At 39.9% G+C, this 10,115-nt stretch overlaps 1 protein-coding gene across 1 annotated transcript in view; it reads left to right on the top strand.

Moving 5' to 3' along the window:
- megf11 (multiple EGF-like-domains 11) overlaps window positions 1-10,115 on the top strand; it is a 359,538-nt gene that overhangs the window by 296,388 nt on the left and 53,035 nt on the right. The window contains exons 12-13 of the mRNA XM_043674616.1: window positions 2,980-3,162; window positions 8,487-8,621. Of these exons, the coding sequence (XP_043530551.1) occupies window positions 2,980-3,162; window positions 8,487-8,621 (318 nt within the window). The remainder of the gene's footprint in view (window positions 1-2,979; window positions 3,163-8,486; window positions 8,622-10,115) is intronic.

Raw genomic sequence — 10,115 nt, 5'->3', positions numbered from 1 at the left:
CCCAGCACCGATTCTTGTGGCACTCCACTGGTCATAGGCTTCCAGTCTGAAAAACATCCCTTCACCACCACCCTCTGTCTCCCTACCTTTGAGCCAGTTCTGTATCAAATGGCGAGATCTCCCTGTATTACATGAGATCTAACCTTGCTAACCAGTCGCCTATAGGGAACCCTGTCGAATGCCCTACTGAAGTCCATATAGATCATGTCTGCCGCTCTGCTCTCATCAATCCTCTTTGTTACTTCTTCAAAAGACTCAATCAAGTTTGTAAGACATGATTTCCCATGCGCAAAGCCATGTTGACTATCCTTGCCTCTCCAAATATATGTACATCCTGTCCCTCAGGATTCCCTCCAATTACTTGCCCACCACCGACATCAGGCTCACTGGTCTATAGCTCCCTGGCTTGCCCTTACCACCTTTCCTAAATAGTGGAACCACATTTGCCAACCTCCAGTCTTCCGGCACCTCACTTGTGACTATTGATGATATAAATATCTCAGCAAGAGGCCCAGCAATCACTTCCCTAGCTTCCCACAGAGTTCTCGGGTACACCTGATCAGGTCCTGGGGATTTATCCACTTTTATGCGTTTCAAGACATCCAGCACCACCACCTCTGTAATATGGACATTTTTCAAGATGTCACCATCTATTTCCTTACATTCTATATCTTCCATATCCTTTTCCACAGTAAACACCAAAGCAAAATACTCATTTAGTATCTCCCCCATCTCTTGCAGCTCCACACAAAGGCTGCTTTGCTGATCTTTGAGGGGCCCTATTCTCTCCCTGGTTACCCTTTTGTCCTTAATGTATTTGTAAAAACCTTTTGGATTCTCCTTAACCCTACTTGCCAAAGCTATCTTATGTCCCCTTCTTGCCCTCCTGATTTCGCTCTTAAGTATACTTCTACTGCCTTTATATGTACTCTTCTAAGGATTCACTCGATCTATCCTGTCTATACCTGACATATGTTTACTTCTTTTTCTTAACCAAACCCTCAATTTATTTAGTCATCCAGCATTCGCTATCTCTACCAGCCATTCCTTTCACGCTAATAGGAATATACTATCTTTGGATGCTCATGATCTCATTTCTGAAGGCTTCCCATTTTCCAGCCGTCCCTTTACCTGTGATCTGGTCTATCCTTTTCCATCATTATTGAGATCAAGAATGACTTCCAAATCTGATGCAGAGTGGGCAATGACGCTGCAATCATTCATCTACCTAATGTCATGTATGTCTATGATGGTCAGTTTAGTTTTGGCACCTAGTTGATCTAGATTAAAGATTTTTCCATTAGGGCAGTATTTATACTGACACCAGAGGAAAGTTGATCTTCAAAGAGGTGACTCACAATTGTCAGGTGGGTTTGAAATAATATGGAAGTTATCACACACCTTGCTTAACACCAGTCTGAATTTTATAGGCATGGTTCAGATTTCCCTCAAAACATTTAAAGCCATATCATTGTGAAGTAGATTTATTGGACGTCCAAATCTATGGAGAACAATCACAGAATCTTGTGATCTACTGTGCATGGCAAGCTCCCACAAAATGGTAGCAGCCAGATAATCTGTTTCTGTAATATTGATTGAGAGATAAATTTTGTCCGGACCCTGTGGAAAATTCTTCTGATCATTTTTTAAAGCTGAGCCATAAAAACTTTCTAAATGCAAGTGAGAGAGCAGATAGACCCCCACTTCACTATCTCATTCTGCACCCTTGCCACCCTCAGTTTTCCTTCACATCATGTTCAACATGGAGAAGTAATGAATCATCAACTGAGGGGGATACAATAGAGGGAAGTCAGCAGAAAGTCTCCTTGCCCATGTTTGATCTGAGGCCGTGAGACTTTGAGGTCCATATTCAAATTGAGGACTTCCAGAGCAACTCCCTGTGGTTTGAGTTTGCCAGCTGGGTCATAGCAATCTCAGCCATCTGCGCAATAGGTAAACAGTCAATTACCTTCTCCACTTTGTCGAGAATTCTCATCATCTACTTTGCTCATAGTGATTAGTGCTATAGAAAGGTGCATACTAATGAAGTGAGTTCTGCAGGTAACCAGATTGTTAACAAGCAATAATCCCCTTAATAGGAACTCACTTCTGTCTATTGAAAGTTTAATCTTCAACGCCTGGACATATCATGCAATTCTGCCACATTTCTTCCCAAAGCCCACATACTTAGACCCCTATGAGATTCCATTTAAAGATTTTCTAAAATTGTGAGAGATTGGGAAGCATTGATGTCGAAAGGGAGCTTGATGTCTTTGTTCATGGGTTACTAAATGCTAATGTTCAGGTGCAGCAGGCAATTTGAAACATAAAAGGAATGTTGGCCTTCTTTTCAAAAGGATTTGAATACAGGAATAAAGATGCACTTTGGTGTGTTGTGTACAATTTCAGACTCCTTGGCTGTGGAAGGACATGTGTACCATAGAGAGAGTGTAATATAGGTTCACCAGACTAATCCCTGGGATTGCAGATTGTTTTATGAGGAGAAATTGAGGGAAGTGGGACTGTAATCTCTAGAATTTCCAAGAATGAGAGGTGATGTCTAACTAAATTTATTAAATATTTATAGGGTGAGACAAGGTGGATGTAGATAGGAGTTTCTTCTAGCTGCTGAGTCTAAAACCAGGAGTTATTGTCTCAGAACAAGGGGCATACAGTTTAACAGAGGGTAGTAAATCTCGAATTCTTTCCCAAAAGAAATGTCGAAGTAAACCAGTGAATGTAATCAAGACAAATCAATAGATTCCTGGATACTGACAACATTGATGGAAATGGAGATAGCTTGGGAAAGTGGTACTGACATAATTGATCAGTTATGAACAAATTGAATCACAGCAGGCTCAAAAAACTGCATGGCCTACTCGTGCTTTTATTTTCTCAACAATCCCAAAATGGGAATGAGATAATCCACCCTCTCTATACCCATGAATTTCTGAGCAAAGGTCTTGACTATTTATATAAATGTGCTTCTTATGTCTGTTCTATTTTCTCTGCCAGGCATTCGTTGTGACAATGTGTGTCAGCAGGGGCATTGGGGTCCAAACTGCTCCATTTCCTGTAACTGTGAAAATGGTGGCTCCTGTTCACCTGAGGATGGGATTTGTGTGTGTGCACCTGGATTTCGTGGAGTTGCATGCCAGAGGAGTAAGTATGAGGTCTAACAGAGTAGTTTTCCAATGAATTTTTAAAAATATTTTTTCTTTCATCACCTATTTAGTCCCCATTAATTCTGGAAAGAGTAAAGCAGTCATTCTCGATCATTAATGCCAGGTTAAGATAATTCTGGATGCTGGCCTGAATTTTGTGTATTAACCAATGATATGTCTGCCTTTTGTCTTTAGCTCTGAAATTCCTTCCTTCAATCTTTCCATCTCACTAACTTATTTCCCACCTTTAAGTCACTTATTACAATTTATTGCAAACTAAACTTTTGGGAATCTTCCCTATTCATATTTCTTTGTGTGTCAAATTTAACTCTGCTCCTTTGAAGCTTCTTTTGACAGTGTGGCGGTGTAGTGTTTAAATACATTATGACACTACGTTAGTGCAAGTTATTTTCAGTATCGGCAACATGTTCTGTTCCGGAGTACAGGTTCAGCTGCAGACATGGAAGTGAGCATCACTTCTGCTCAGAGGAAAGCCTGCTTTTCTTGCACAATTACGCAGTTGTCTCCTCACTTTATGCACATAGGTCTGTATATGGGTGAGGACCATATCTTGTGGCAGGAGCATTGCCAAAGCTGTTAACTTATAGGGTTGAAGGTCCTGGAACCATGCTTAAAGGTTCTGGAACCATTTATTCCCTGCAAATCAGTAGCATCACTCCAGTTTCCGGAACGGATCCTTGCATTAAAATATCCTGACCCTTTCACCCTTCCCCAAACAGACTTCCACTGTTTGCCAGCCTCCTTGATTGTGCCCATTATCTTCTCCCTCTGTCCTCCCGGTTATTCTCTGTGCCATGTGCAACTCAGACAATCACAATTCAATCACAGTCATATCTTGGCAGAGAAGAATGCCCTGCAAAGAGGCCTAGCATCAGTTACCCATTCCAAAGTCTACTACACATTTCTATTTCTGTGCATCCGTGAACTGAAGGCACATGTTGCTCAGTCAGATAGAATTTAATAAGGAATAGGAACCTAATTCTGGTGAGCTGGCAATTTAATGAGCATTCATGACATGCACATACACGCAAAAGAGCTCCCCAATGCTAGCCATCAGGGGACTTAGCTTACCTTTAAAATTCTGAGAAGTTACTTGCATACTTTCATTCCAGGATTGGGGTTCTGAATTTTGATCTCTCATCCAATTCGGTTTCCCTGTCATTCCACTCTGGAGAGCAACATAAGATTCCAGCCATAGTGAAGACAAACTGTTGACTTTTTTAACTCCAGTAGTGTATACAAGAATCATTGTATTATACAGCACAGAAAAGAGAACATTCAGCTCACTAAGTCTATTAGATCTTTCAAAGAGCAGCTCAGTCAGTCCCACTCCTTTGCTCATTCTGATATCCTTGCAATTCTTTTCTCCTTCAAGTGTTTATCCTGTTCTCTTTGAAGACAACTATTGAATCTGCATCCACCATTCATTACATAGCGCATTTCAAATGCTAATAATTTGTTGTGCAATAAAGTTTTTTCTATGTTGCTTCTCATTCTTTTGATAGGTGCCTAAATTTAATGCCCTTTTATAGAGCCATAGATTCACATAGCACAGAAACAGACCCTTCAGTCAATTCTGACCAGGTTACCCAAACTTAGCTTGTCCCATATCCCTCTACACCTTTCCTATTCATGTACCTGTCCAAATGTTATTATAGAATATCGTTTTTATTTTAGAATCCCTACAGTGTGGAAACAAGCCCTTCAACCCTCTGAAAAGTAACCCACCCAGACCCATTCCCCTACCCTATTATCCTCCATTTACCTCTGACTAATGCACCTAACCTACACATCCCTGAACACTATGGGCAATTTGGCATGGTCAATTCACCTAACCAGCACATCTTTGGATTTTTTGAGGAAATCGGAGCACCCAGAGGAAACCCACATGGACACTGGGAGAACGTGTAAACTCCACACAGAGTGTTGCCCATGGTTGAAATCGAACCCCGGTCCCTGGCGCTGTGAGGCAGCAGTGCTAACCACTTAGCCACTGTGCCACCATATCTTTTAAATGTTGTAACTGTATCTGACCCTACTGCTTCTCCTGGTATTTCATTCCACATATGAACTACCCTCTCTGTGACAAAGTTGCCCCTGAGGTCTGTTTTAAATCTTTCTCCTCTCATCTTAAAATTATGCCCTCTAATTTTGACCTCGTCTACACTCAGGGAAGAAAAAAATCTTTGCTATTCACTTTGTCTATGCCTCTCATGATTTATAAACCTCTATAAGGTCACCCCTCAACTTGCTATGCTCCAGGGAAAAAAGTCCCAGCCAATCCAGCCTTGTAACTCAAACCCTCCAGACCCACTAACATGTACCCTTTCCAACACAAACAAAAACAGAAGTTGCTGGAAAAACTCAGCCGATCTGGCAGCATCTGTGAAAAGAAATCAAAGATAACGTTCCTCAGTTCTGAGGAAGGGTCACTGGACCCAAAACGTAATTTTGATTCACAACTACCTGATGAAGGAGCAGCGCTCTGAAAGATAGTGTTTCCAAATAAACCTGTTGGACTATAACCTGGTGCTGTGTGATTTTTAACTTTGTACACCCCAGCCCAACACCGACACCTCCAAATCATTCCCTATTCATGTACCTAATCAAATGTCTTTTAAAATATTGTATCTGTACCTGCATTTACCACTGCCTCAGGGAGTTCATTCCACATATGAACCACCCTCTGTGTGAAAAGGTTGCCCCTCAGGTACGTTTTAAATTTTGCTCCTCTCAGCTTAAAAATATGGCCCCTAGTTTTGAAGTCACCCACCTTAGGAAAACGTCCCTTGCTATTCATCTTATCTGTACCCCTTATGATTTTGCAATCCTCAATAAGGTAACCTCTCAACTTCCCATGCTCCAGTGAGAAAAGTCCAAGCCAATCCATATAACTGAAACCGTCCATTCCCAGCAACACCTTGCAGTAAAAATCTTCTCTGAACCCTCTCCAATTTAATAATATCCTTCCTATAGCAGGGCGACCAGAACTATACACAGTACTCCAAAAGTTGCTTTTCACCAAGGTCCTATACAACCACATTAGGACATCCTAACTCCTCTACTCAATGGTCTGAGCAATGAAGACAAGTGTGCTAAACGTCTTCTTAAGCACCTGTCTACCTTGGATGCAACCTTCAAAAAACTATGTACCCAAATCCCTCGGTCTCTCTGTTCAATCAACACTTATTTAAATTAAACTCCATCTGCCACTCCTTGTCCAGCTGATCAAGATCCTGTTGCACTCTTAAACATTCCACCAAATATCATTTATTCACTCTATCTAAATCAATGCTTCCAAACATTTTTCCAGTGTGACTCCTTTCTCGGACCTCACTTCATGTGACTCCCAGTGAAAATTTGTGGCAGCCCAAGAATTGTTGAGTGGACTTTAAGTTGTTAAGTCAAAAGTGATAAGCAGCTTCAGTTGTAGTAAGTGCGAAAATGATATGAGCTATCCCCACTTTTCCTCCCACCCCTCCCTTCATGAACACCATATCAAGCACGTCTCCCCTCACCAACCCTCATCCTTCTTTCATCTCCCCCGTGGTACAGTTGATTAAAAACCATGCAAAATGAACGGTTACCTTTTCGTACAGGGTCTCACACAGCAGTAGTCCGGCTTTATAAGTAGTTGATTTGTCCCCACACTGCACTAAAAAAGAGGTACGCATTTTAAAGTTCTAACACCACATGTTGCCTCAGACAACACAACTCCAAAATCTTGTCTTAGGTCATGTCCCACAGTTTGGCAACCCAGATTTAAATCTTTCATGATTTTAAACACCTCTGTCCAATTTCCTCTTAGTTCTGCTCTGCTCTAAGGAGAAAACCCCCCAGCTTCTCCAGTGTATCTACAAAACTGGAGCCATTATATGAAACCATTTCAAATCTTTTCAAGCATTTACATTCTTCCTAATGCATGGTCCCCAGCTGGAGCTGAACTTGTATTCTATACAGGTTTAGCAATGCTTTCTGCCTTTTCTATTCTTTGCTTCTATGAAGTCCATATGTTTCAGTAAACGCTTTGTTAAATTATATTACCATTTTTCAAAGGTTCCTACACCAGTCCCTACATACATTTATTTTCTATAGACTGCATGTTTAGGAGTTACTATAGGTCATAAACAAATCATATTCTGAAGTCACAAATGACACAGCTCATATTTTTGATCTGCTAATAGAAAGCTGTTTCGTATGCAGCCAACTGCTGAATGAGATTGCTGTTTATGTTAATATTGATATCAATAAACTCAACAGAATTTTTCATAGTTATGTTTCTGCTATGGGAATCTCAATGGCTTTGGGCGGCACGGTGGCACAGTGGTTAGCACTGCTGCCTCACAGTACCAGAGACCCGGGTTCAATTCCCGCCTCGGGCAACTCTCTGTGTGGACATTCTCCCTGTATCTGTGTGGGTTTCCTCAGTGTGCTCCAGTTTCCTCCTAAAGTCCAAAGATGGTTAGGTGAATTGCTAAATTGCCTGTTAGGTGAAGGGGTAAATGTGGGGGAATGGGTCTGGGTGGGTTGCTATTCGGAGGGTCGGTGTGGACTTGTTGGGCCGAAGGGTCTGTTTCCACACTGTAAGTAATCTAATCATCTGAAAAAACAAAGAATGAAATCATCCTGTCATGACAGGATAGGCAAAATGAATCAGTCTTCATCTATATGTAACATTTCAAATCAAATATGACAAAACCTGACAATCAACAATAAAATCATTTACGTTTATCTTTAGTGGTGATTGAAAAATACTTATTAATATTTATAATTGATATTAAAATATTAGCCATGATATTGCAATGAATTTCCTATCCTCACTCGAATATTGCTATAGGATCTTTTACATCCACCAAAGGATGAACAAAGCTTCAGTTTAACATCCAGTCAAAAAGACAGTAACTTTGACATTACAGCACCCTTGTAGTACTGCTGTAAAACACAGCCTAGAAGTTATGCTGATTTCCTGGAGTGGGGGTTCTGGCTCAGGTGAGAGTTATATTGCTGAATAAAGGTGACACTCAAAGGGAAATTCAGGGAATCACAATCTTATTGCATATGATTTTTGTCCACTTACACAATGAACAGAAAATCTGGTGGTTAGTTGACTGAGAATCAACCTTCAAAATCAATCAACTGACTTCAGTTTTGGCAGTGCAGTGGAAATGTTAAAAATGATCAAACATCAGGAAATAGTTCATTTTAAGCAAATATTTTAAAAAGAGAAAGTTGCAAAGGTTTTTCATTCACAGATGCTGAGTATTTTGTTTAACTGTTTGAGTTATTTTGGCATTCTTATAGTCTGTTCACCTGGATTTTATGGCCATCATTGCAATCAAGCTTGTCCTCAGTGCGTACACAGTATTGGACCATGTCATCATGTCACAGGCCGCTGTGAATGCTTGTCAGGCTTCACCGGTTCACTCTGCAACCAAGGTAATCTCTTGAGTGTGTCAGAGTCACATGTGACAATAGAAGTTAATGAGTCTTTTACACTGGCATAATGAATATCTTTTGTTTCTTTAATGCTCTTTGTCGAGAAATTTCAAACCTCCAGAATGCATCAAGGTTAAGAATACAGATAGTTAAGAAACTTATTTGAACCAACATCTTGCTATGACCTGGTACTCGGATGCTACACCAGCTTTGTCTGCTTCTAATGCCACTGTACTTTTAGAATCAAAATTCAGGAATGTTGTTTGGTTTCTTCACTAACTTCAGAACCAGTAACATTTACTCATTAATTGGTATTGCAGGAATTAAAAGAATAAAGATATTTAACATATCATGCCTGTGCTGACTCTTTGAAAGAGTTACTTGATTCCCATTACTTTTTTAAATGGAAATTTCCAGGTTGAGTACAAATTAAAATGTATGGCATGAAATGTATAAAGAGCCGGATAGGATATTAAAGCTCAAGTCTGATCCCTTGATCGGTGTTGGCATTCTGTTTTGGCCTCTCTTGAGGGTTAGCTTCTTTCTTCATGGCTAGGCCTCTTTATGCAGCAGTGATGTGAAAGATACAGTGCGCCTGGGTAGTAAGACAACCCCCCCAATCTATCAAGGTGCTTGAAGCACTGCATGAAGATCTTAGTGGTGTATTCCTTAATGATTCTGGTCATTGAAGGGCCTCATGGTAACTCATTCTTAATCTTTGTGTACCCCTATCCACCCATATTCAAGACTTCAGAAATACTTCTGAAAAATGTGTCTCACCTCATGTGTTGCCTCATTAGCGGTGAGTGGGTGTTTGAGAACTAGGACTATGATAATATAACCCTCTTCCTAATTTTTTTTAATGAATCTTACAAGATGCTGCATTAGCAGCAACGTTATGTATCCCTTTGATTTCTTTCTGAAAGGCTTTAATTTGTTCCCTTGGCATTTTACCTGAATTAGGGGTCAAGCTTGTTAGCAAATTTAATTGCAAGTTTCTTCAACAATTTTTCAAAATTATCAATTCTATGAAAATTTTTTTATCCATAGTCATTAAACATAAATTAAATATAGATTAATAGAATTAATTCCCAGTATAGTGAATAACAGCGGTATACCATCAAATAAATCATCTTAAGAAGGATTTTGATGTTCTTTGCTCTGCTCTAAAATTTCTGCCATCTGCTACTTAAAATGAGAAGGGTCTCTCAGTTGACTGAGTGCTTCATCAGACAAGCCATTGGTTTTGGCCCAATTTGATTCTTGAATCAGAAGGTTAAGAAGAATTTTGTGTGATCTATATGCTGGATGTACATTAACTAAAATGAGGATCAAAAAGAAAGTTTTCCAAAAGTTATATAATTTGTAAGCTAAGTATGGAACCACTTATGAAACTGTGCTAAAATTTACACTGTAATGTAAATATTTCCACAAATAGCAATAGAAGCAAGAAATGCACATTTGAGAGAGATTCCAGAGACTTATAAATCATTG

Source organism: Chiloscyllium plagiosum, chromosome 32, assembly GCF_004010195.1.
Source record: "Chiloscyllium plagiosum isolate BGI_BamShark_2017 chromosome 32, ASM401019v2, whole genome shotgun sequence".
NCBI classification, from domain to species: Eukaryota; Metazoa; Chordata; class Chondrichthyes; order Orectolobiformes; family Hemiscylliidae; genus Chiloscyllium; species Chiloscyllium plagiosum.
Note: the sequence above shows the minus strand (reverse complement) of the source record. Positions and strands in the feature narration are given on the sequence as shown.